Source organism: Cyanistes caeruleus, chromosome 11 (assembly GCF_971803275.1).
Source record: "Cyanistes caeruleus chromosome 11, bCyaCae1.hap1.1, whole genome shotgun sequence".
In the NCBI taxonomy this organism is placed as follows: domain Eukaryota; kingdom Metazoa; phylum Chordata; class Aves; order Passeriformes; family Paridae; genus Cyanistes; species Cyanistes caeruleus.
The window spans coordinates 18,930,792-18,957,686 of NC_141711.1; the positions used below are offsets into that span (position 1 = coordinate 18,930,792).

A 26,895-nucleotide genomic window follows, 5' to 3' on the forward strand; every position below is an offset into this window, starting at 1 on the left:
GGTACCAACAGCAGAATGGGATTTGGACACAGACCATTAGGTCTCTATTTGCAGTATCTTTTGGTAGGTTTTTCCATTTTTTAAATGATGGATGTTACTGGTTCTTTGCTATTTTCTCTGGGAGAGGAAGGCATCTCTTTGCAATACGTATAGCCTGAAATAGTCAGTGTTTTTTGGCTAATATACACAAGTGCTAAAAGATGACGCCTTAGGATTTCAGCTTTTGTATTTTCCATCCATTTGCAGTGCTGCAGTTCTTTAGTGCCTGACTCCAAACTCCATGTGCAGGCTCAGCTGCTGCTTCCCCATCCTGCTCAGACACAGCAATTCCTCCCCAGGCCTGCAATCAAGGACACCTCACTGCCCCAGGCCTGAGAGATGGAAACAAAAGGGACTTGGGGGCAGCAAAGCTGCCCTAAATGGCTTCATTCCCTGCAGCTGCAATTGGGAGATGAACCCCCAATGTGCAAATGGACCCAGATAAGAAAGGTGCCAGACCTGTCAACTGTGGCACATTTTTGGGTGCAGCTCCTGGGGGGCCTTGTCTGCCTGAGATGTATCTGAAGGCCCTTCAACTAATAGAACTGGTTTTTTTATATTCTGAATTATGTCTGGCCTCTGTTTCTAGGTAGTCCAAAAAAGGCATCAAAGCAAAAAGCAGAGATTTGCAGGGCAGCAACTCAGCCATGGAAGGAAAGAGGTCCAGGGCCTTCTGTAAAACTGAGATTCAGAACTCAGTATTATAAAATTCAGACAGTCAAGCAGCAAACAGAGGTTAGAAAAAAATCCAAGTGCTGCCCATCAATACACCTGGAACAAGTCAATACAGATGTGCTGGTACCATGGCACCAGTGCTTACACCCCCACACCATCGCTGTGTCAGACGCACTTACATGGTTGCTTTGGGACTTTTTCCCTCAAAGAGATACTCAATTCCTCCTTAATTTAATTTTAGGTGGAAGAAATAGAAACACCTGTGGCTGTTTACCAGCTCATCCCATCTGTTAGTATTGAACTGTGAGTTTACATCCCTGAGAGGAGGGCAAAGCAGCTGAGAAAGGCATTTTTTACAAAGACCATTAAAAAGGGGGAACCTGGGACACTTTTCTAATTAATTTGCAGAATTAAGATTGGGAGTAAGCTTCTGCCAAGTCCAAGACTAATAGTATCATCCAGGGATTTGCAGTATGAGGTAAATGTTCCAGTTTGGGTTTGTCTCCTCCACTGCCCTTTGAGGCAAGTAGCCATCACAGAAATAAATATAACCTTTGTTGTTCTGGGGTTTTAATCCCCTTTCTGTGCCTTTCTTTCTGTCACTTTGATTCCTCTTACAGAGCTGGTCTAAGTTAGAGGGTGTTGAACACCAAGTGAATGACAGAATCTTGAAGGTACCCAAATATTGCCAGCAAAATCCATTTGTGTATCTGGTTTATACATCCAGTAGCTGATGAGGGTGCCACAGAGGTGTTCAGGTGCCAATGTGATCAACACATTATTGTAGATATCCACAGAAAACCACATTTTAGAGCTAACAACCTGTTTCTTTCCTTGTATCCAGTAATTTTTATGGGTGAGATAATGACAGGCGGAAATTTGTCAAGAATTTTTTTTTCCAAGTCCATTGTTTCCTTAAGTGACAAGATAAATTTTGAAAGTGAGTCAGAAAAATCCTGTCACTTTCCCAGGCCACCCATCCTAGGGACAGATTAATTCTTAGGCAGCTTCCCCTCATGTGTGGTCTAAATTCCCATCCCATTTCACTGCAAGCCTCTTGAAAACGTGTTCATTACTATTCTCTTTGCAATTAGTATTTATTTATTGGAAGACTTGTCACATCTCACCCTCATTCTTCCCTGCTGTAGACTAAACATGCCAATTCTTTCAATCTTTCCCCACAAGACATCTTTGCCAGACTTTATTCCTGATTCTCCCCACGGGCCTCCCTCCAAATTGTCAACATCTTCCTCATTGCAGGGTTCCCGAAATTGGACACAGGGCTGCAGGAGGAGCCTTATCAGTAATTGAGTGGAAAGATTACTTCATCATCTCCCAGACAATCCTGTTTATGCAGCACAGCACTTGCTTTTTTTGGTACTTGTGTTCTTTGGCAAGAATATGGAATTATTAGTCCTTGTTCAATTACTAATCCGTGGCAACTCCCTTTGCTGTAAAGCTCTTGGTTTCCAAGAGCCTGAGCCTGGGTTTTGGCTCGTTCAGCTAAGCAATTTCTCTTTTTCATCTTACAAACACTGTCTTCAGGAATATTCAGGACCCTTCATCCTTGTTTAGACTGTATCACCTGCAAGATTTGCAGCCTAAGATCTCAATTTTTCCACGTTTCCTCATCTCCTCCCTCTTGCACTGCCTGGCACACCACATCCACAAGCAATGAAGTCCCAAAGATCCCATGAGTTTGGGGGTTGCCAGCACATTAATCACAGAACACACATCCTAGCTCTACATTTTGATTGTCTTTACCTTTGTAAAACTGCTGACTTGAAAACTAAAGGGTATTTGTCCTTCAGGCAGACCACAAATGATATTCCATGGCAGCACCCTCTGCACAGCTGTCCAGCTGTCATACATGATCAAACACAGCAAATATTCAGTGCCAGGGTACATTCCGCTTGTCTGCGAGATTTCAACTCTTTTCACTGTTTTGAACACTAAAGACAACTAGAACAAATTGCAGAATTAGGATAGTGTTTACAGAACTCCCAAGAAAGTCTTAAAAGTTAAGTATCTTTAGGAACAAGTTTAATTCCATCTACAAGGAGCTTTAGAAGTCTTCTGAGGAGCTTTGTGACCCCCTAATTAGAACTTTGTACAGACAGAGACTAGAAATTAACTGAAATACCCAGACATACTGAAATAGGAACCTTCCCCCCACCCCATTACATAAAAGCTATAATTATATTTGTTACATAAACATTTTAACTGGGGAAAACATTAGATAATTGAAGACAGTCCTTCCCTCCAACCCCAGTTCCCCACCACTCACAACACAGCAAGAGTAAAATTAACTCAGCAAAGTTGTGTTCCCAGTGCAAAGCTGCTCCTGTGCGTGGATGGTGCTGTGCTGCTCATGCTGGGGAAGAAAAATGTGAAAGGAAACCATCTGAGACTATTTTGCAGGTCACCTTTTGTAATGCAGCTGCAGACAGTGTATTTTCTATTTGTTTAATCAGTGTCAAGAGTCCAGCCTTTAAGAAATCAGATAAAGAGCAAGAAATTATTTAACAGACTGAATAATTGCTTTGTGCTTAACCAATAATGATGAGGATACTGAACTCCACCACTGCTGGCAGATATCAGAAAGATTCTAAGCTGCAAAAGGGCTGAAAGGTTGATCGGCTGCCACTCAACCCATTGCAGGATGAGGAGAAACCTGTTTATTTTTTCTTAAAACCATTTCCTTAAACCATTCTTCTCTCTGGAAGGTACTTGCAGAAGGACCTTGAGTCGCTGCTTTTCCCTGCATGCAGGCAAGAGAGAAATGCAGTTCTGCCTGCTGTACCTCACGCTGGGGAGGCAGGGAGGTGACTCTGGGCTAGAGCCAGCCTGGCTCACACTCACATTGGTGGGTCCTGAGGAATGACAGGGACTGCACTGGCAGGGAGCAGTCCTGCTGTTATCCTGTCACACAGCTTTGCTGGTTTAGCTCAGCCAAGCCTGAGGATTTCCTCCTGTCCCCAGCCTTGCTCAGTGCCAGGCCCTCTCCTTGCCAAGGGTGCCAGTTAGGATCTCTTACAGAATCCCAGCCTGGTGCAACTGGGACAGAGCAAATCACTCAAACCAGCTCCCCAGTGGGGAGAGACACAGCTCTGTGCACGTGTGCTGGGGGATGTCTCCATTCTGCTGTGCTCCAGCACGGTGATTTTTGGATGTAACAGATTTTTGGAGCTGGTTTGTGTCGGTACCTTCTGCTCCCCAGCAGCACAAAGCTGGCTCAGCAGCCCAGCTCCAGCGGAGCCCTGGGTGCTGCACACATTCCAGGCAGGAGGAGAGCTGGACTGCCACCAGGTGAGACACAACAACATCAGGATTCAAGGATCCAAACTCCTCCAGGTACAGCAAATGCTGTGACACAGCTCTGGGAGTGCCCTGGTCGTGGCTTCCCTATGCAGCAGTGGTCAGGGACCTCATTTGTGTAACAAGCTATTTAAGAGGGAAGCTAATTGAAGTACATAAATCCTGAAGAATATCACATCAAGCCAAGAGACTATTATTAGCCCAACCTAGATAATGTTATAGAAGTGCATTAAGAAACCTCAATAAAAAAATTACTAGGAAACATTCCCCACTTCAAGATCCCAAGAGATAAATTCTCTTATGCAATGATTAGATATTATCCAGAATAATAAAAAAGGAATACTAAAAATGGATGTGGAGATGGAAGGCAGAGACAGCACAAGTTCACCCAAATGGGTCACAGCCTGTTCCTAACATTCACTGCTCTGGAGGTAAGAGATCAGAGCCATCTAACAGCTGCACCTGAAAGGAAAATTAAACTATAATTCTGCCACAATTTATTTTTTTTTAAATACATGCTACTTATGTAAATGTTGATGTAAAGTTAATGGACCCAGAAGCATTTCTACCAGTGTCCTCTGACCAACTCTAGTCTTGTTCTTCCATTACCTGTCCTAACTATATTGAATTTTCCCCTCTGCCAGTTTCTACTGATCCTACCAGACAGAAAGAGCATCTATGGGCATTTCCATCGTTGTGATGTGAGCAGGCTGGAGCCCAAAACAAAACCAACCACACATAGACAAAAAAAAAAAAAAAAAGAGAAAATCAAAAAGTGAAGTGTGTGCAGGGAAGAAAGGAGAGTGAAATGAAACAGGACAAAAATCAAAATCCCAAATACCTCTTTAAAATTGCAAGCAATATTGTGACATTAGACTGGGTCATTAAGAATGAGGTTAGGTTGCAATCATTTACTATCTTCCTTTACTCTCCATCAATAATAAAGCAAAGTTACCTTAGGAACAGCAATCTTGCTTTCACAGAAGATGAAACCTGAACATTTTTAATGTGACAAAGAAACCCTACAAACCAATACAAATTGGATTTCCATGTCACTATGTCAGTAAAAACCAGATGACTTCCAGGTAAAAGTAGAGGGCAATGTCCAGGATTCATTAACCTGAACAGGCCAGTGATTCAGGAGGCACAGCCACTTTTAACACTGATAAAAATAATTTTCTGTGAGCTGAGTGCCAGGAAGTTGGTTCACTTCAAAGGAGTCCCTACAGTTTTGGTACAGTCCACTACTGCACAGGAGTTACACAGAACAGCTATTTATAGTTATTCCAACTAATACAGAGTTATCAGGAGCAAGCTTTGGGTTTTGCTCATAGTGTAAAGATGAAAAATACAGAGGAATGGAAAAACATGCTCAGCAAGTCTCTGTTCTGCCAGGCTGTTGCTCCACTGTTCCCTGTTTGCAGAGTGTGTCCCGTTGCTCTCAGCAGCACCTCCTGCCCAGCACAGGGTGAGGACAGCCAAGGCTCACACTGACTGAGCCCCAGGGAGGTGCAGAACACCCAGATGTGCTTAAATCCCCAGCTGAACCAGGCAAAAACACCCCCAGCACTGCCAAAGGTGGGCTGTTACTTCCCCTGCTGGCAGGTACACGAGTGAACACTGAAACACTGACAAGCCGTATTGGGTATTTATTACAACAATTAAAAGCCCAACTATTTTCAGTCTGAAACTGGCTCTGCATCAGAACAACTCTCCCCCAAGCCTCTGAACAAACCAAACCCCCAAACCTGTCAGCACCACAACCCAAAGAGCCACTGGTGTCCAGCATTGTCACATCCCAGGTGTCTCTGGCTGCCTCTGATCCATACAGAGCTCTCAGAGGAGTCTTCTTCAGAAATCCTAAGGAAGCAAAGTACTCTGAACTCAGGGAAGCAAGAGTCTAGAGATGAAGCAAATTTATTGTTCCAAGTGTTGAAATCAGGGAGCATTTGAAATTAACAGCCACACACTTGATGAAAACCCAGCTAGTACAAATGAACAAACCCGGATAACCCTTAAATAAGTTACAAAGCTGTTGTGGGATGGTGGATATATATCAGAGAGCCTTGAAGGTAACAAGTTTTCATGGTTTAGAAAAGATGTCCTCTGCACAAATGACAGGCAGAGAACAGCATCACTGAGGTACAAGTCCCATTTCTCTCAGGTAAATTATATGCATAGATATCTAAGGTTTCTGAACAGCTTTTACAGCGTATTAAGATAACAGAATGAAAATACATTGTATTTGAAACCAAAGAGCAGCATATTAGACATGCACTGGTAGAAAACATCCTGTGTGCCACTAGAGATGTTAAAAGTACCATACACAACTTGGATGTTCAACTAAAAGCGTAACAATTTCCTCTGACTTCCTTTTTTGTGGAAAAAAGTCTAGATGATCATAGATCTGGAATTCTCAACATTCAGCTGTGGTGGGTATGACATGAACATAGAGGGTCTTCGTATTCAGGTTCTTCATAGAAACATCCTTTGTGATCTCTGAATGAAGGAAAGGAGAGAGAAAAAACAGTTAGTGCTCTTGTTTACCAAAACTATCAACATTTTTCTTTTTTTTTTAAAATTTGCTTTATTCAGACATTTTTGCTGGTTCCACCAGAGCAGGACTGGGATGGAAACTGCTCAGCTTGAAATTCCCTTCTGTTAAAAGCCTAGGAAAGGAAGGGTCACCACGTGTCAGGAGCGTCCCTGCAAGAGCAGGAGAGCGTGCTTTATCTTCCAAAGTAGAACTTTTTGAAAGTCTGCATCAGCCCCCAGCTCTCACCTTCACACCCTGACAGAGCAGCACCTAGTTCACAAAACTCTAACACCATGATATGAAGTCAATAGGAACAGCACAACACAATGCACTGAAAGCCAGAGTCCCTCATAAACAGTTTATATGTAAAGCAAAGACTGTACCAGTACCTGCTGAAAAACTACTGCTGGAATCTTGCTGAGTATGCCTGAAGAATTTCTTACCATACAGGGTAATTCCCTATATCTTCTCAGAGCTACCTGCACAGAGTTTGGAACAGGATAAAGTCCCAACAAACCTCTGAAGGACAGAGCACACTTCCAACAGGCTGACTCAGGGTTGTAATTACTCAAGAAACACAGAGTAATCCCATGTGTGTCTAAGGAAAGTCACCCGCAAAGCTTGCAGGAGCTGGAAATCTTTCACTATTACATTGTGAAATATGAATTTTTTCCCAAGAAGCCTGGTGCTTGCTGACTTCCAGCACCCATCAGCTGTAGCAAACTGCCCACTGAGAGCAGAGTGTTTGGAAAACTGGGAGGTACAGCCTTGGAACAAAAGTCACCCCAGTAACAAACACCCCCAAGGCCTCTTCACTAAGAAAGTTCAGAGTGGTAAGAAACTTGGCAGGTGGAAGCACAGGAATACTGGTGAAATTCAGATTAACAAGGATTGGAGTCACACTGTCACTGTCTATCCTGGAACCCCTGCAGACAATCCGAGCAAATACAAAATAATGCGAGGATCTGGCACCAGGGATAGCACAAAGGACACATTAATAACATCCAGACTGGCTGGGGGTTTTCAGGAGGAACCCTTTGGCAGTGTCCTGCCCCAAAAGTATTTCATTTTTTAGACTAAACACACAGAATCTGCACTGATTTTGAAAGCCATTTGTTAATTAGAGAACTGAGAAGTCTTCATGGATCACAGTGTTCTCCAGGAGTCATTGCAATACTCCTCCTTAAACAACTCAATATCCATCCACAGAGCTAGAAGAGTGGAGCTATAATCCAATTCAGCAACTGGGGCTTTATTCCCTCACTGACCTTCCTTCCCAGGAACATGTTCTACCAGGATGTAAAAAAGCGTGGTCTGCAGAAGCAGCCACACAAACTGTCAACTTGGGTCTCCAAGTCTCCCATTAAATATTTATTTTTAAGATCCTGAAAAATGAGGAACGTACATGAACCTATTTCCAAAAGTATTTATGACAATAATTAGTTTTAAATCTGGAAATTTGATTTATCAGTGGACTGTAGGGACACCCTCCTTTCTGTGCCAATTGCTCCATAGAAGGGCTTTGCAGGGAAGCACATGAAGTGTGCCCATCATCCCCAGAGTGGATCAATCAGGTACCTGGAACCTGTGTTTCTCCAGCTCAGGAATAAGCAACACTCACCACTTGAACATTTATTTTTGGAGTGTTTTCCAACATTACAAAGGAGGAGTGAAAACCACATTTGTTTCTGAAAAGCTGGTGAGTTTCTGTGCAACAGACAGCAGATGCCCAGCTGCCTGGACTGAAAACATTTACAAAAATAACCTTTTCAAAACCAATAACTCATTTTCCACCAAGTGATTGTTTTTCCTTTTTATAGAACGGGCACCAACCTTCCAATTCATGGGTTATTTTCATCAAATGTTTCAAACAGTTAACAGGAAGTACATTTTTATTTTTAGAATAAACCACAAAAAACCTACTCAAGAGACTAAACTTTGTTCTGAAGGTAAGACCTTGAACAGATTGATCACAAGATGAATAGGGAATTACAAAGCTGCAACAATATAGATAAACATTAATTGACCTAATGTTTTCTAGAGGCATCAAAGTGTTTTTATATGCAGCACTTATTTATCATACAAAAAAGAGATGTGAAGATAAAATACAGCTATGCCAGTGTTTAAACTTATAAAATGTAATGCTGAAAATTAAATCTGAGATAGCAGAAGTGTGGCTACAAGGCATTAGCTGCAAAACTAAACCTCTAGGACCAAGCTCTGTTCTGAGTTTAAAAGAGACCAAATCAGTTGCTTTGGCCCTGGAGGACTTATCAAACCTGATCTTTCACATCACTGTCAACTGTCACTTCATACACTTTAATTAAAGTTCTAAACAGTTCTAGAGAATCCATACTACAAATGTTACAGTGATTTAACCCATTCCCCTTTCAAGTGAAGGCATTTTAAAACTCTTCACTTCAACTGAGCTTTAAAGGCTGTTCTGCCTGTACATCTTCCTGTCCTGAGAGCTTCTTGCCTCTTTCAAAGCTCTGCAGTTTCCCATAGTGGTTATTTCAGTGTCCAAACAGAATCATCTGGTGCTGTATCAGTGACAGGAATCAAAGAGGAACTGTGCCTAACATCCCTTGCTCCTGAATGCCTGAATGCCCAGGTGGGCAGAATACCTTTTAGTTTATGCAAGCCAAGTGTGGTTCATCTTCTAGGTTTTTACCCCTCGTGCTGAAACACTCCAGGCTCCAGTTCTCTGTTAACACCACTCAGCACAGTATTTCTGGTATTTGCCCAAACTATCACCAGAAAGTTTCATCAGCATCTGAGATCCATCTGAGTTACAAAAATGGCTTTTGAATACACGCACTTCAGGTCATATGAAATAAAAAACACCCAAACAGCCAAAAAAACACAGCAAAAAACCCCCCCACCCTTCCTTGCTCAGATTCCAACCTATTCCACCTGAATCCTCTGGATACCTGAGTGAACCCAGCTCTCAGCAGCTGCACTAGAGCTGCCCCTCCTGCCCTCCACACTGACAGCACCTCCTGAGGGAGCTCAGCCCACCCTGAGATGGGCAGTTTGAGCAGGATGTCCAACTTCTGGATAGGTCATGTGTGATAAACCAATAAATGTCATGGATCCCTCCCAAACAGCTCGTAAACCACATCACTGTGACACACTGCAGACAGAACCCTTGGCATTGTTTCATTCAGAGCTGAATTCTCCTGAATACAGGAATCCCTGTTTGGAGTTGTTTGGGTTTTTACCATGTAGTTTCCAATCTGTTCTCTCTGTCAAATGAAGACCCAAATCACTCTGGTCCAATTTTTCAGCACCACAGGTGGCTCCAGCTTCAGTCACACCTTTCTCATGAATCAGAGATTTTTGACCAACATCTCTCAGTGGTTTTGGAGGGTTCTGTAGCATTTCAGACCTGTGAGCATGTGCTGAAGCTTCCTGCTTCCCAGGTACCCCAAACCGCTCTGCCCTACTGAGTCTGACCTACCCACACCGCTCTACCAGAGATCCAACACTCTTTTCCACCCACTCCAACTCTTCAAGACAATGCAACAATATGAATGTTAAAAGTTTGACCAGATTCTTTAAATATTCCTCCTGTAGACTCACTTCCAGGAGGGGATTCACTGTTCAGTCATTCAGCAGGATGTTGCCATTCCTGCTGCTGACTGAACTTTACTGCAGAAGGAAAAAGCTTTTATACAACTTGCCTTGGCCATTTCATGAAGGGAATGCACTACAGCTTAGAATTTCTAAATCTATGTGTTTGCTTAAAGGATTTTATTATGCTAATATTGAATTACTGGGCAAAATTACAAACCAATGTGTGAACAGTACGGATTTAGTAATTAAACTGGATCTCAGGTTACATGAGCTGCTCCTCAACAATAAATTCCAAGGATCCTCAGATGAGCAATCCAAAGGTTTGTGCTTACCTTGAGTTAGTGCTTCATCCAGGAACAACTTCAGCCTTCTGCTTCTGAGCCCAAAAACTTTTGCTGTCTCATGCAGAAGACCTCTGTAGGTTAATCCATTCTGACCAACAGGGTTTTCCATTAGGAGAGTTCCCACTGTTCCCTTCTGGCACTCTGGACAAGATAAAACAGCTGAGTCACTACTGTAAGAAATGAAATTACTTCATTCATCTGGGTAAACTGAAATTTAGGATTTCTTCTTCCATTTCATCTCTATTTCTTCATGGTACTGAGAGACAAATTAGCAATGCCAACAGAAGAAAATTTCTTTACATGGGTCAACAGGATAACACAGAGTCTGGGAAACATGAAATATTTCAACATGACATAGAAACCACTACGTGCAGAAACTCACCAAGCACCTACAGATGATCAAATCCCTTGTAAAAACCACATTTTCGGCTCCTGCAAACTCTCAGTAGTGTCAGAAAGGGCTCATACCAGGGCACAGGGTAAGAGCAAGTTACTAAAACAACCCAGCTGCTCCCAGGTGAGCTTTCAGAATGCCAGATTAGCAAGTAGGAAACAGAATTACACACAGATATATTTATACCCCAGAGTAGGTGAATAATACAATTCATCTGGTTTTTAAACAGCACTAAGAAATGTCTCCCAGGCTGTTTCCAATGTCCTGGTAAAGAGCTGGCTCTTCATTCAAACTTGGTCTGTTTTAGACTCAGCCTTTTACAACAAGCTGCACAGGTGAGCTGATGGTCATAAAGAGGGAAACAATGCCCAGGGACTCATGTTTAACTGCTGCCCCTTATCTCAAATAGGCTCTCTTTTTTTCTCTGGAGAAGAGGGAGAAAAGCTAAGCATAAACATTGTTTTTATAAGTAAGTACACACTAAGAAAAAAATAAAGAAAATCACCATGTACTGATGAAAACCAACACCTGTGTACCAGCAAGTGAAAAGGGCCAGCACTTGCATGACAGCAAGCCCAGGCTGTGAAAGAGCAGCCCACGTACCTTGTGGCTTTGCATTGATCAGCTGCAAGTTGATGTACTGACAGAGCAGGGCACTGGGGGAGCTGGGCAGGGCAGGGGCTGACCCTGCTGTCACCTGCAGAGTCTTCCCACTGAGGCCCAGCAGGTCTGTCTGGTTTATCAGCTCTGCAACAGAAAGTGACACCAGTCAGGCCACCCCCAGGAGCTGACAAGGAGGCTGTCTCACTCCTGACCCCACTGCAGCAGTGCCTCCTCCTTCACAATCCTGTCCTCAAGAGCTTCTCTGTTGGGAAAATGGAATTTGTATAGAAATATTTGGTTTTCATAATAATACAAAGGGGGTGCTTCATTTGCTGTGGAAATTAGCTCCTATGTAATATTCCTTATGCACATAGTGACTTATGCAATAAAACAGTTAGCTAGCTTCAAACAAGCAAGAAATTATTCACCCAAGCCAACCATTCCTATCTCATGAAGAGCTGTGATCCTTGTTGCACCCAGACTCCCCTGGCCAAAGCAGCACTGGGAATGTATTACTATGCAACATCAGGATATTTATTAATATTAAATATATTAAACTCCAGGAAAAACAAACCAAAAAAATTCAAGTCATGGCTCATGAATAAAGCCCCCTACATGAGTATCTGTGTGTAATGACACTACAGCTCATGATCCAGCACATGACTCCAGGCAGGCAGACGGAGAAAATGGAGGAAGACCAGACCCAAACCAGGAGCCCTGTCTCCAAGGACATCAGAAGCAATCCTTGGAAGCGCTGGGAGGAGAAGCTGATGAGGTTTCTGTGACAAAAATTAATTCTACAGCACTGCCTGAGCCTTGAGGTCAGAGCTACTGATGGGCATCGTACTCAAGATACACAAGAATAACATCACTCTCTGCTGCAAAGAGCTCCAGAGATCAAATCCAGGGAGAACTGATGCATCTAATTTCTTGTCAGAACTGTGTGTTCCTGTACATATGGAACAGGCACACCTGTCAGCTTCAGCAAACAGGTTTTCATTCCACAGCAGCCCTACTGCATGTCACAGAGCCTAAGCTGTACAAAGCTCATTTTCTATCAGTTCACCTGAAAGAGTCTCAATGGGAATAAGTTATAAATGTATACATTTTGTAGGTTTATGAACTTATAAATAAAAAAAACCCTACACCAACCACCCAGCTCCCAAAAAAAAACCCCAAATCCTCAAAAAACCCTAATCCCACAAAAAGGTGAGCAACAATCACAAGCTACAAGCTCTCAAAATTCTGTCAAGTGCCACAGAACAGAGTGGGATGCACTGGAGAGCATTTCCAAGACTGCTAGGAAGCACAAAGATCTCGGGCTGCACCTATGATTCTGAAATGTGTATTTTAAATATCAACTTTTATGTATTTTTATATAAATTTGTAATGGTTTAAAGATAAAAGAAACCAAAAGCCAAGTGCTGATCTGGCCTGTCTGAGGTGCCAGGCACATGCTCAAGCACAGGAAGGGGATTTGCCTTTGGTTATATTTTCAGGAAAGCAAGAAAACAAGTGAATTAACAAGTGGAGATGAATTACCAAGATTTCATCCAATAGAAAGGAGCCAGGGCAGGTTTTTTCCAGCACAGCCCTAAAGCAGCAATTCCAGGTCATGGGAAGAGAGAGCACAGGGGAGTAGGGGGTGACAGAGCTGGGAATATTTGGCCCCAGTAACTCCCAGTTTGCCATTCCTCAGCTGGCAGCATCCCTGTGGAGCCATGCAGGGCAAGGAGGCCCGAGATGCAGTAATGGGGGTTTCCCAATTAACAATTAGCATTTGGAACTCCAGGAGCACTGACATTTTCCCAGGGAAGAGCTCAGGCATAGCGCTGTCAGAGAAGTCTGTTCACAGAAACCTCCCATAAAAGCAAGAAAAAATGGATCCTTTTTTCATATGTATCAATAGACTTGAAGGCAAGCAAGTATTACAAGTGCTCATCAAAATCACTTTAAAAGTCAGTTCTCCCTGCAGCTGGGGTTTAAGTTGTAATGCTCTCCCCTAAGGTACCTCACAGCCTTTTAAAAAAAGAAGATTAAAAAATCAGCCATCTGAAAATCATAAAGATGAAATAAGACATGTCTCGAAAAGTTTATAGGGGGATTTTTGTCCCACCTTCCTTGCCCCTCCCTTATTTTTTAAGCCCTACATGATCTACAGATGCATTTCTTCCCATAAACATATTGAAGGTGTTTTAAATAAATCTTTTTCAATATGAGCTACTTCCATAAAAACTGAGGGCAATTCTACAAGCATCCCAAACAAGAAGTTTTGAGCCTTTTCAGCGATCTAGAGGGGAAAAAAAGTCACAGACAACTTTTTTTACCATGTGACTTGAGCCCAGCTTCTTCCCTTTGAATTTGTTGTTGTTGTTGTTGTTCTCTGTTTATGTAGAAAGAGACTAATTCTATTTTCAGTTTCTCAAGGTCAGTGCAAGTCCCAGAGCCTTGTTTGGGGATTGTACAGTTCCTCAAAATACCTTAACATGCTGCTGGGGAGGAAATGTTTATCTCATTATTCCAATGCTGCGCTGAAAAGCAGGGACAGGACACATCTGAGCCTCCCTTAATACAAGAACCGCCTGATCCTGTGCCATGGCACAACCCTAAGGAAACCTTCATTGTAATTAGAGAACAAGATAATAAATTACTGCAAGTAAAGTGGAGAGCCCTAGAAACCACAGGAAGGGAATTAGGAGCCAGAAATATGGTTTTACTGGGTCCCAATTCTATTAACGCACGTGGGAACTATTCAGAAATTACTTGTCTGAAGTGCACAAAGTTTCTCTGCAATTCCTCTTGGACACAGTGGCTGATTCCAGCTCCTGCTCACCTACAGAGGCCCTGGAGTCACCAGGAGACCTCACCTGTGGTTATCCACCCCAAGGCTGAGCAGATAAAGCAGATGGATTGTACCCAAAGCAAACACTGGAATTCTGGTTCGATTCTCTGACACCTTTCAGGATGGTTTTCCTGGCACAGGCCTTGAACTGTGACTCCTCAGGGAGCCACATCTGCTGACCAATCTTGTTTGAGACGTGACAAACTGCAACAAAAGCCAATTTGATAATCTTTCTTTCATCTTTCCAAGGGAATTTCCATATGGTTAATAAATGGGCAGGGAAAATACCCTGCTCTGCCCAGACCACTGACATATACTCAAATGTGAAAATCAGCATGCCAAGATGGAAGTCCCAAAATGGTTCTCAAGGAGCAAAAGTGACATGGAAAGGAAAGGAATAAAGCCTTTATTACTACAGCAGAGGAAGAGGGAAGGTCTCAGCTGTCTCCACCATTTCCTTTAGGACTTTGGCATTAATGGATTTGTGCTGCATCTTTTTATCCTATAAATGACCGAAAACCCCCAAATACTGAGTCAAACTATTTATAAACCTAGTGAGATGGGAGTTTCCCAACTCTTCTGCACTTTTTGCAGGTCATCTCTTATTATCTGTGTTGACAATGAACAATACAAGTACAGACCCCCCTCTGCAGGCATGGACCACACTGTTATCCCTCCTACTCTTGAAAAGGATTTCAAGGAAAACCATTTCCTCCTTCAAAACACAACTGGAACATGAGGAAGATACTAAAGGATTTCCTCTAAATCCCCTTGGACTGAAAGCAAAGATTAATCCTTTTGTATGACAGGACTGTTCAGCTGAGCATGATCTGGAAGATTTATCACAGTGAGCTAATGTATGACAGCAGATGGGAAACCCCCAAAACCCTCCCAGAAATATTCTCAGGACAGAGCAAGTAAGGAAACTAAGGACTGAGATGACAACAGTGACACACAGACTATTTCTGTATGGATGTCACTGTTGGAAATTAACTGGTGATCCTCTGCAGCCCTGGGAGTACCCCAAAACAGCCAATTCAAGTACCTCCCCTTCAGATGTGCTTCAGTAATATTTCCGTGAAAAAATCACTCATGAAAGGTTTTGCAGCCATCCAATTACCATTTTTATAGTGTTTTGGTTTGGTTCTTTTTTACATTCTTGTGCCTTAACAAAGTTCAAGCTGCGAAAACATTCTAAAAAAGAAGAAAATAAAGAAAGAAGAAATGCAGAGCTCCTCAAGGTTCTTCAGGGTGGAAAGGCAACATTTTTCTTCTACAGATTACAGTTTGCATTCAGCTGAAGTTCTCACCCTGCCTACTGAGGCATTAGGGAAAAGAAAGCATGGGAAGGCTGATGGCAGCTCGCCATCAAGATCCAGCAGAGCCTGGGCCCAGTGGAAACACTGAAATAAATCACATTTTGTCCTGATGAGAACCGCAATGGAAGCAAGATAACAGATGAGCACCATTTAGCAGCAGCTTCTGGAAACATGTTGATGTGACTATAAACACAGTTTCATAAGCTAAGTACTATAAAATGGAGTATTTCCTTACTCATTTTCTTGTCAATTTGATTTAGCTAGCTAGATAGATATAAATTACACAGTAAATAATTATACAGTAAATGACTCCTAGCTGCTGCTAGAAGGACTTTCAATTTTCCTTGTCATACTCCATTTACCTGTGTTTCCATTAAAAACTGTCAGTTTGGAATTTTTAAGACCAAAAATGCAGGAGACAGCATCTACAAGTCCAGTGAAGTTCAAGGTATTATCTCCTTTTGGATTTTCCAGCAGCAATACACCATCTAAAACCAAAATTAAGAAATTAAAATGCAGTTTGGAAGCAATATCCAAGTTCTAATGATTTTCTAATGATGCTAATTACTTCCAATGAGTATCTAAACCAATTTAAAACTGGCAACACTGCATCTTCCCATTTTTTTTTTACTGGGAAAGGGGAAAGAAAACAGAGAAATGGACTGATGTGCACTTCAGATTTATCGTGCAGAAGTTGTGTTTGTTTTTATTAACAATGCAGTTCCATTTGTATGTTACTAAAGCACAACCCAGTATTATATTGGTTAAAAGCTGACAGACTGTGCCCTTTGAGATGGTCATCAGCTCTTCCAGCTGGATTCATTCTCACCCAGGGAGCAGCTCTGTGACCACATCCAACAAGGCACACTTATTTCCATACATAAACTGTCAATATACATGCAAGAAAAAAACTCCCCAAGTGCATTTTTTTTTCTCTCTTTTTAATATATAACTCCCCCTTGTAACAACATCACTGCACTCATGTCCATTGCCCAAGACAGTCAGGCTATTTTCTACTTTTAAGGATTCCTTTAATCCCTGTAATTCCTGTCTGAGCTTATCAAACCATCTCCTCCACATCCAGGCCTCACCTCCTGCACAGTGCTACAGCAGAAATTACAAATTCTCCAGCACAGCCCCAAATCCAGAGTGCACCCCCCACAGATACTCGGACACAAACTCTCCCTGGAGCAGGAATAACAACTCCTGTGCACACAGGAGAGTTTCCCTCAAAAGAAATCATGGATAGGTATGGTTTTGCTCTGAATAAACTTATTTTCAATAATTATTTAAAGCTCCTGCTGGAGGGGAGGCTGCAGCATCTTTCAAATGGATTCAGGCTCCAGCATTCACCTCACCTTTTCCAAACTCTCCCTTCCCTTACACCAGCCCTGACAAATCAAGCTGGGGATATTCATTCCTACCTTGCTCTGTCCCGTTGACACAAACTTTGAGGTTGACGTAGGCACAGGCTGGGCCAACAGACTGACACACCCCACCTCTGACCAGTGTGATTTCCAGCTCTGATCCCTTCAGCTGAGGAAAGAGATTAGCATTATTTCAATATTGCTTTATTAAACAAACACAGCAAAATATTTCCTTCAATAAACAACACTAAGATCTTGCCTTGTTATTTACCACAAAATAGGGATTTTTCCCACATCTTTCTTCAGTGACAGTGCTTCAGACACAAATCTGCCTGTACCAGATGTCAAGAAAGCAGGGAATAAACAGCCTGATTCTCCCAAGTGATGATCAGTGATGATACCCTCCCAAAATACAACCCCAAAGCAAATCTACCTGAGAGGAACAGTCCTGCAGAGAAATTCAGAGTACTGCCCAGGGCCCTGCTCTCAGTCACTGCCTGGAGAAGCCTCCACCATCCCTGGGGGTCCTCTGAGAACCCCCTGGGTCACAGCTGCCTCGGTACCACCGGCCTTGGAGTATCTCTCCAGGAGGTACCAGTGACCCCATCAGACCTGGAGGCACTCCAGGAAATCCAACATGGATCTTCCAAAAAAGATCCAGACATCACCAACATGAACAATTGGTACTAAAAGACCATTTAAGCAATTTTGTTTTGGAAACTCAGAGATGGGCTCTGACAAGAGACACAGTCCAAAGGGTGACAGACAAATTCAGAAGTGTCATTCTTTACTGAAGTCCTTTTACAAAGTAGGGAAAAACACTTATGCAGCAACAAATGCCATTCTGTGTTTATCCAGTCTACCAACAATCCAAAATTCATTTTTCAAGTACCTGCTTTTCTGCCCCAAGAGTTTGAGAAACTGTTTTTTATGTTGTTGCTGTGGCTTGGAGCAAGTCTTTGGGAAAGGAGCTCAGAATTAAAGCCTTGTAAAAATTGATTCCAGATAATTTCCTAGAAGTAATGATTTGAATGTAATCACAACAAATGCAAAAATGACAGAGTGCATTTCATTTTTGTTCTAGTCCTCACACATACTCAACATCAAGCAGACTCCTGTTACTCCTCTGAACAACTTCCAGAAATTTGGTGCAATGATCCTGCCACAGCTGCCTTAACTTACACACTCACATGAAAGGATTTGTCAGGAAGGGCTTTCTCATGTCACTGTTCTTGTTGTGACAAAGGACTTGCAGCAGAACACAGAGTCAAGCATCTGCCCTAAGCAATCCATCTCTGCAGGCCCAGCAACAGAGACTTCCAAGGAGCACTTGACAGTTGCACTGAAATCTCAGTCATCTGTTTCCCTCTGTAACATCTGTTTTACAGTCTGAGTGTGTGACAAACACTTGAGAGGCACATCAAGCACAGAAGAGGCTGCAGCAGGCACAGAGCACCTCCACAAGGAGTTTCTCTGGGGTGACTGTCCCTGCCCATGGCAGGGGGTGGAACTACAAGATCTTCAAGGTCCCCCCCCCAACCCAACTCCTTCTACGATTCTGTAACTGAGACTCCTTAAAATAAAATAATAATGAGCAAGTGCATTACTTCTGTTCTTCTGTGCCTACATTTTCCACATGCAGACTGCACCCCCTCAGCACTCAGGACTTGCAGCACTTCACAGAATCCTGCAGTGGCTTGGTTGGAAGGTACTTTACCTTAGTGACCATCTCTTTCCATTCCTCCTGCCCTGGGCAGGGACACCTTCCACTGTCCCAGCTTGCTCCAGCCCTTGTCCAGCCTGGCCTTGGACACTTCCAGGGATCCAGGGGCCACCACAGCTTCTCTGGGCACCCTGTGCCAGGGCCTCCCCACCTTACAGGGAATAATTCCTTCCCAAATGCCATCTAACCCTGCCCTCTGGCAGTGGAAAGCCATTCCCTGTGTCCTGTCTCTTCATCCCTCACCCCAAGTCTCTCTCCAGCTCTCCTGGAGCCCTTTTAAGCACCAGAAGGGGCTCTGAGCTCTCCCTGGAGCCTTCTCTTCTCCAGGGAGAAGAACAAGCCCAATTCATGGAAACACCCTCCCTGCCAAGGTTTCAAGGTGGCAGGAGGCCCCCTCAGCTGGATACTCACAATGAGACAACTGCATTTCTCTAAACTGAGCTATCAACAGCCCCACGGAACTGGCTGCCAGAACAGTGTCATTTAGTGAGGATTTCTGTAGATTTCCTCTGTCTTAAATACAACATTTGTGCAAATGCATGGCCTGACCTACAAACCTCTCCCAGGGTCACACACCAGCTCATCATCTCCACAACTGAAAGGACTGCCTGGTTTTTGCTGACATCCAGATGACAGCCATCAGTTCTATCCATAAAAACCAGGTCAGGTGCCTGCTGTCAGGGTAGGATTTCATCTCTACACACACAGCATTATTTATGACTAAACCAAAACACTCATCTTTCCACAATGGTTTTCTTCACTAAAATACACTAAATTAGATTTAGGTAAGATTAAATTAAGTGGGGGGGGAACTGTACTAGCACAGAGATGCAAGTTTTCCTGGAAAGCCACAGTGACCAGCACTAAAGCTCAGGTAGAGGTGATTTGAGGCAGACAATCAGAGAGGTGCTTCCCAGCACTGTATTTCCAGCTGCTTTTACGTTCCAATTCAAATTTGATGTTGACTTTACATCAAATTGTCCATCAGAAGTATCAAATGAATACTTAGGAGAAACTTAAAGATTTTCAGTAATTTCTCAAGCACAGTATTTACTTAGTGTTTTCCCCCTTTCTGTCACTAGATGAAACTGATCATTTTGAAAAAGGCCAAACAGGGCTTTGTTTCATATCTGTACAACTTCAGAAGAGCCATTAATAACTGTAAAACATTTCCTTTACACACACTATCAAGATGGATGATATGTGCCCTTCCCTTGCAGCTATTCCCTGCCTTCCCAGCCATTCTGTAAATCAAATTTCAAGTCTGGTAGATCCTACACTCTTTTGTGAATTAATCTTTGTGGACCAGCAGAACAGTTACATTGAAGAATGGTTCATTCACAGTTCTGCTAGGAATGTCTTTTGAATAGAGTAAGTTTCAGTAAAACCATGGCAAAACTATCATCAAATATGTAAGAAGAAGTAAAGTAAACAACAGAAATTGCTGCTGATTTGAACTGTGAAACTACACTTTTACAACAGACAACTTCAGCAATACAGGGCAGAGGAAAAAACATCCTTAAACAAGTTGGTCTTAAGCCAAATTTAGCCTCGAAGGAGTAGTTCTAATACAAAAGTCTATTATCTAAAAAAATCAGAGCAACAACATTTTGGCTGTTCAAACAACACCCTAATCCAAGTACAAATAACTGTGTATTAAATTTACACAAACAACTGCCTCATTTATTTACTCTGGTATCCAAGCAGCTTGATTTTCAAAAACACCACGCATACAGAACCCAACTCCTTTCTTTTATAAACCAAAAAAGACTAATACAGAAAGTTATAAATAGAAAACAATATCTGCTCTATCCCATAAATAAATATTGACACCATTATTCTTTAACTGGAGCAGCTTGTTGGGTTGAAAGCAAGTAAGATGAACTATGCCAGAGTGCTTTTCCTCCTTACTTGGGTTGTTTCCTGGATGAGAACTTCCTTTGAGGTAGGCACCGGGTAAGGCTTCAGGTCTGCCTTTATTGTGGCAAAAATGAACTCAGCGTGCTGCTGGATGACAGAGTCCAGGTATTCCCCCTCTGGCAGGGCCCTGTAGTACACCATGATCTCATCAGTGGGGACCAGGTTCCTCTGCAGGACACACAGACACACCATTACTGACAGCAAAACCACAAACCAAGAGAGGAATACTTGTCAAGTTAAAAAAAAAAAAAAAAAAAAAAAAAAAGGTATTTATCAAGCAGCTCTTAAAAGCTTCCACAAAAGACTTAGAAAAAAAACAACCCTTCTGCAAAAACACAAAGAATCTTAAAACATGGGAAAATAGGCAAGATTAAGTATATTCATTACAGTGAAAATAAATTACAGCTTTATGTTATTAAACTGAATGTAAATCATCCAGTAACACATGGGAGCGTTTTCATGGCCACAATCCTTCCTGGTTCTTTTATACGGAAATAAATCCTCAAGTTTCATATATGTAAAAAACTTCAAAATATATAAAGCTACATAGGTGTGGATATATATATATTTTAAAAAAACACTATATAGGTGTGTGTATATATAAAATCTACACAGATTTTTTTTTAAATATATATAATGTAAAAAATTTCTATTTTGGTAAAAATTTGTAGTTTTTCAGTCTTATGCTAAAGAAAAGTCCTTTCCAGCCCAGACTTTTCTATTAATTTATGATTTATGCAGCCTTAACTGTACAGATATCTTTTCCAAAATAACAAGTCCCACAGAAATTTTCTCTACACATCCTTTAGAGCTCTTGCAAGGGAATCCAATCAGAAAGCCACACGAGTAGTAAACGATACAGAACTTCATGTTTAATTAAAAATGCAGTCTCTGCTGCATATTGCCCAGATTGCTGAAAAGGAAATGAAAATGCCTTGTCCCACCCCACTGATTGCTCACCTTCTTGCGAAGCTTCTGGATGCGATTGATCACTTCCCTGGCAACTCCTTCATCCACCATGGACTGGTCTGGGGTCACATCCAGCAGCACCAAAACCTGAGCAAATGCACAGAACACTGATGAAAAGGTGACAAAGTGGGAACAAAGTGGAAGTAACACTCTCAGGAGCTCAGAATACTTTTAGAGAGTTCCTCATGTACAAAGTACGATGGGGGAGAGAGCACTGAACAGCTCCAAGATTCACACACTCCTGAAAAGTGCTACACTACCTGAACTAACAAACCCAAGCCAGCTTTCACCCCACCATTTTCCTACTGCTTCCTGAGGAACTCTTCCCTGAATAAAAAAAATAAAGGAAGTAACCAATTAAATACCTGAGCATCGGAGTGTGCCTCAAACTGGGCAGATCCCTCTGTCATCTGATACATGAGACGGAGATCTTCCCCATGGAGTTCGTGTCCTTCCACAACAATGCTGCCTGCAGGATTGGCATATGGAGAGCATCTTTTACCATCCAAGTAAAACCCCCAATTTTAAATTCAGAAAGCTTTAATCAAATATCAGACTCCAAACATGTGCAACGAATATACTGGCAATGCAATCAAACAGTAGTTAAGCACTAGTAAGCAGCACCGGATTATCCCACGTTCCCATTTTTCACACAAGCATTTCTCCAGGCAGCAGAGCTCACTAAAACACAAGCACTTCAGCAACTGTTTGTGCAGAACCATCTGAATGGAATAAAACTTAAAAATAACCTGTATACTCCACCAACTCCCAATTTCCATTTAAGCAATTCACTAAACAGATATAGCTGCAAAATTCACACCCACTTGTAACTCTGGAATCGAAGCAATGCTTTTAGAATAAAAGCTACTGCACAAATACTCAGTTCCAATCTGATTCAGTCTCACAGAAAGCTTATTCTCTGCTTCATCTTGTCTTTACAGCAGCCCTTAAAATCAGAGAACATCCTGAGTGGGAAGGGACCCACAGGGATCAGAGTCAGAGAGTCAGAGTCAGATCTGACTCCTGGTCAGACACCTTGACAATCCCACCCTGTGCAGCCCTGGTAGTGCTGTCCAAACACTCCTGAAGCTCTGGCAGCCTTGGGGCTGTGCCCATTTTCTGGGGTGCTTGACACCCTCTGGGGGGAAGAACCTTTTCCTGTTATCCATCCTAAACCTCCTCTGACAGGAAGGAACAGTTTAACAGGAGAACAGCCTAAGATTAGTGCTTGTGGCCATTTCTAATTTACCCTCAGAAAAATACTGGGGACAAAAAACCCCAATTTTCTCCTCGTATATGAATAGGGATAATAAGAGGGAAGTAGGCTTTAAGCTCCCCAAAGCCCACAGGAGGATACCCTGCCATCCTCGAAGGGCTCTGTCCCACTACAGACCTGTCTCCTGGAACCTCTCCAGCTGCTCGCTGCTGAGCTCCTTGATGGCAGCCATGACAGACTTGAAGGCTCCCTTGAGGCGCCGGCCCAGCACGGTGTGCTCGGGCTCGGCCCGCAGCCGCACCCCGTACCTGCCCTTGTCCGCAGACAGCGTCAGCGCCCGCACATTCAGCTCCTGCAGGGACACACACAGGGCATGAGCTCAACAACAGCGCCGGGGAAGGTGTGAGGGCCCGGGTGTGAGGCTTGTACAGAGTTATCTCTGGACCAGGTCATTGGCCAGCACTGGGAGAGCAAACAAACCCGACCGAACCCGCCTTCAGCAGCACAGCCCCTCCTCACCCTCAGCCTCCAGGTGGCAGTTCTTTGCTCTCACCTCAAATCATCCCCCTACTCAACAGTCCTTTTTACCTCCCCCTCAGAACTGCCTGAAGAACTAAACCCATTCCCTCTGTATGCAGTGGTGGAGTCAATGGCCGGGCAGAGCTCAGGAGGGAAAATCCTGCTGGAACAGTCCTTTCAGAACACATTGAGCCAGGAAACCATAACCAACCATTTCATGGTTGAGGTTGTACCAAACGGCCTCATTTTGTCTCCTTTTTACTTGTTCATTCCAGCCCCTGACTGCACACAAAACCAGCCTGCTCAGAAAAGCTTCTGGCTGTGCCCCTGCAGCCAAAACAGCTTTATAAAACCTGCATGGACTCCAGGAGAGGTCCCAGACACTGCAGGAATGTGTGTGCCCATTTTTCTGACCTGCACATGCAATTTTTGTCCCCATATCTGAAGGGAACATAGCGGTGCTGTGCAAAGTTTTACACAACTGATTGAGAGGACAACGTTGCTTTCATATGAGGAAAAGACCAAGGCTGGAACTCTTTGGAGAGAAGAAAGCTGAAGGGGGATATGACTGGGGTTGGAAAACATGAGGCACAGACCCGCATGTGCACTTCACTGCAATCCAGCAGGTTCTGCCTGCCAGGCTGCCCAGTATTTGAAACATTTGGCATTTAATGCCCACTGGATGGTGGTCAGAGCTCCCATCACCATCCTACAGCATCACCAGGTGCACTTGGCAAACAAGCTGCTCCAAGGCATTTAGGAAGCAGAAGTAAATGGCAGCATCAGCATGACAGGACTAGCAAGTAGCCAAACATTTGGATTGAGAAATAATGCTTAAATACAACCTCTGAGCTGCAGCCTAATTCCCTAGGAAGTCCTACTGACATGAGGAGCCAAAAACACAACTGAATCTAATTTTATTTAATACATCTTTTAGGAAATCTAATGAAAATTGCGCACTTCAGAAATTCAGTTTCAATGGGGTGCTGCTGGAAATGAGCCCACGAGTTGTAAATGACAACCTCGTGGGGGAAAAGAAGTAATAATCCAAAAAATAGCACAAATTGAAAGATGACTTTGGGCCTGATTAGATAAATCACAGAGAAGCCAACTCCATCAGGACAAGTTTTCTGTACTAATTAGATTAGGAAATAATTCTTTTTGAACATATTATCCATTTAAAAACCCAGAATGAGTCTTAGAAAAACAGGCAAATCTGTATCTTAGGTCTGTTTACATCAGTCTCTGTGCTTTGACTTAAAATAATTCTTAATTTTATCTTCCTAATTACTCAAAATTAGCTCCTTAACACATCTTTCAAATCTCATGTGGACATACTGAGGCAACCAGCCCTTCCCATGGCCAGCTGGAAGAGCTAGCTGTACAGGGAATGCCTGAACATACAAGAGCCTTTAGCTGGTGCCCTGTACCCCAACTATGCCCAGTCCTCAGAACACAGACAGAAATGTCAGAAATGCTATGCTTCAGCTGGGCTGGGTTCTCTAAGCAGGCAGCCTGAAAAGGAAAGTACTCATTATGTAATAGTGTAAGAAATGAAAAAGTGCTGGGCCCCCCAGCCACAGCGCCTCTGTCAGATAATTCAGCCCCATCACAGGCTCGGTCCCTGGGTTTGATGTAGAAGCCAAATTTCTCTGTTTTACAGCAGCCCTACACAGGGCTGGGGGATGGAGGGAATACAAAGGGTGGATGGAAACAAGATTCTGACTGTGCACAGAGTGAAATTTACTCAGAGAAAACCTTTCCCTGGAAGCAGCTGGGAAAAGAAGTCCTGACCCAGGCTTGTAAAAGGCCTCAAATAGAAATGAATAAAATGCAACTGTGTCCAGTTGCTAAAAGCCTCCTGGGTTTATTTCATTTTGTGAGCTTGGCTATTTTTGCATGACAACTCTATAATCAGGCAAGTTCTAATATTAAAATCCATTTATTTAAATGACTTGCTGTATTCTGAAGATGAGAGAGCAGCACTGCAGATCAAAGACTACAGCTCCTACTGCAAAAGCGATGAATGAAATTTCTGAAGAATTGACAAGTGTATTTTTCCAATTCTTTTGTCAGCAACTACACGAAATTAAATGGTGTAATTCTCCTTACCCATTACCTCTGGCATCTGCAAATTTACTCCTGGCAATCACTGAAGGTTCTAAAGCTCTGAATAGGCAGGAGGTTGATGAACAAAGCTGCAAATGCAGTCCAAGCAATGCTGCCCAGCCTGCCTGTAATCACTGACCTCTTTAGCTCTGCACCATCCAGTAAACAACAGGATTGATTGCCATGCAGTACAATAAAACACACACTAAGCTCCAGCAGCAGCTTGTTGAATTTTAAGACACATAATAAAACCAGGACAACAGACAGCACTTTGTGTTTGTGCTTCCACAAAGGCATCTGAGTTTGTTTTAACTCATCTCTCCAGAACAGAGACTTTTGTCTGCAGTAGGCAAAGGAAATACAAATCAAAACTTACTCATGTACAATCCAATTACATAATAATTTAAAAATTGTTAGCTTTTTTTGTTACCTTTCATTAGCTGTAGAAGCTGACAACAAATTTTAGCAACCACTCTTACGGAAGTAATTTGAGGAAGCTAAACTCATCTCCCTTAAAGCTGGATTCTCTAGAATCCACAAATCCATTTTTCAGATCCAAAAAATGGGACAGACATTAGCCTAAATTCCACAGAATTCTGCTGTTGAGGAGACTCAGATATTGAAATTATTATAATTAATAATAACAGCAATTCTGAGGCAAGGGATCATAAGTGCCAAGTCTAAGAGAAATAATCAATAAGTTAACATGACAGAAAAGCTTTACAGTCCCACTTGCAAATCAATTACTATCTTTTAAATTAAAATTCCTCTAGTGAACAATTCTTAAGCATTTAACTCCCACAGTAACTAAAAGCAAGCAGCACACAGCACTGATGCAGAGGTCCTGTGCACTGAGCTGTGCCTTCCTGAGCCAGTGCTCATTCACCCAGTAGAATTTTTAGACTTTCCACAGATGTGTATTTAGGTTTGGGGAAAGCTCACATTGCTGGAATTACATATAACACAAGTTTCAGAGGTCCTCCTGTGCTTCATCTCCTGAATTCCCTAATTGACATGACTGCCCTCAGCAAGGCATGTGAGGTGAGCTGATCCTCCTTGGGAAGATGCACATTATTGTTCTGTTTGTCAAGGTAAAGCAGGTGACCTTGACAATGGCAACTTCAACCACAACACGATGGCATATTTTAAGCACATGAACAGATCTGCTGTTACAGATACCTCACTGAAGAAACAATCTTTATTCTGCCAAGAACAGGCACAGGATAAGGGCCACACCATTTCTGCACAAGGAAAAACCTCCTTAGATCCTGTACTGCCAGTGCTTAGTGGGAACAGAATGAGAATTCTGTGCCACTGATCCTTGAAGATGGATTTCATGGCTTTAGAGAATGCAAACGGGTCAGATTCTAACAGCCTCTCAGTCCAGTGTGGTCAGTTTGTAGGATTAAGTATTTCTCAACAC

General features: G+C 42.7%; 1 protein-coding gene across 15 annotated transcripts in view; it reads right to left on the minus strand.

Moving 5' to 3' along the window:
• Positions 1–5,931: 5,931 nt before the first annotated feature.
• The window catches only part of IARS1 (isoleucyl-tRNA synthetase 1), a 94,514-nt gene continuing 73,550 nt past the window's right edge, over positions 5,932–26,895 (minus strand). For 9 of the 15 annotated variants that reach the window (XM_086846042.1, XM_086846044.1, XM_086846040.1 and 6 more), the window contains 9 exons: positions 23,022–23,196; positions 21,994–22,097; positions 21,620–21,715; positions 20,651–20,827; positions 17,074–17,185; positions 16,012–16,137; positions 11,489–11,632; positions 10,480–10,632; positions 5,932–6,531 (listed from right to left, as the gene is read on the minus strand). In XM_086846042.1, coding sequence (XP_086702168.1) covers positions 6,449–6,531; positions 10,480–10,632; positions 11,489–11,632; positions 16,012–16,137; positions 17,074–17,185; positions 20,651–20,827; positions 21,620–21,715; positions 21,994–22,097; positions 23,022–23,196 — 1,170 coding nt within the window. In that variant the 3' untranslated portion in view covers positions 5,932–6,448. Of the gene's footprint in view, positions 6,532–10,312; positions 10,633–11,488; positions 11,633–16,011; positions 16,138–17,073; positions 17,186–20,650; positions 20,828–21,619; positions 21,716–21,993; positions 22,098–23,021; positions 23,197–26,895 lie in introns of those variants that run through there. The other 6 variants (XM_086846034.1, XM_086846033.1, XM_086846030.1 and 3 more) reach the window with 1 other exon arrangement.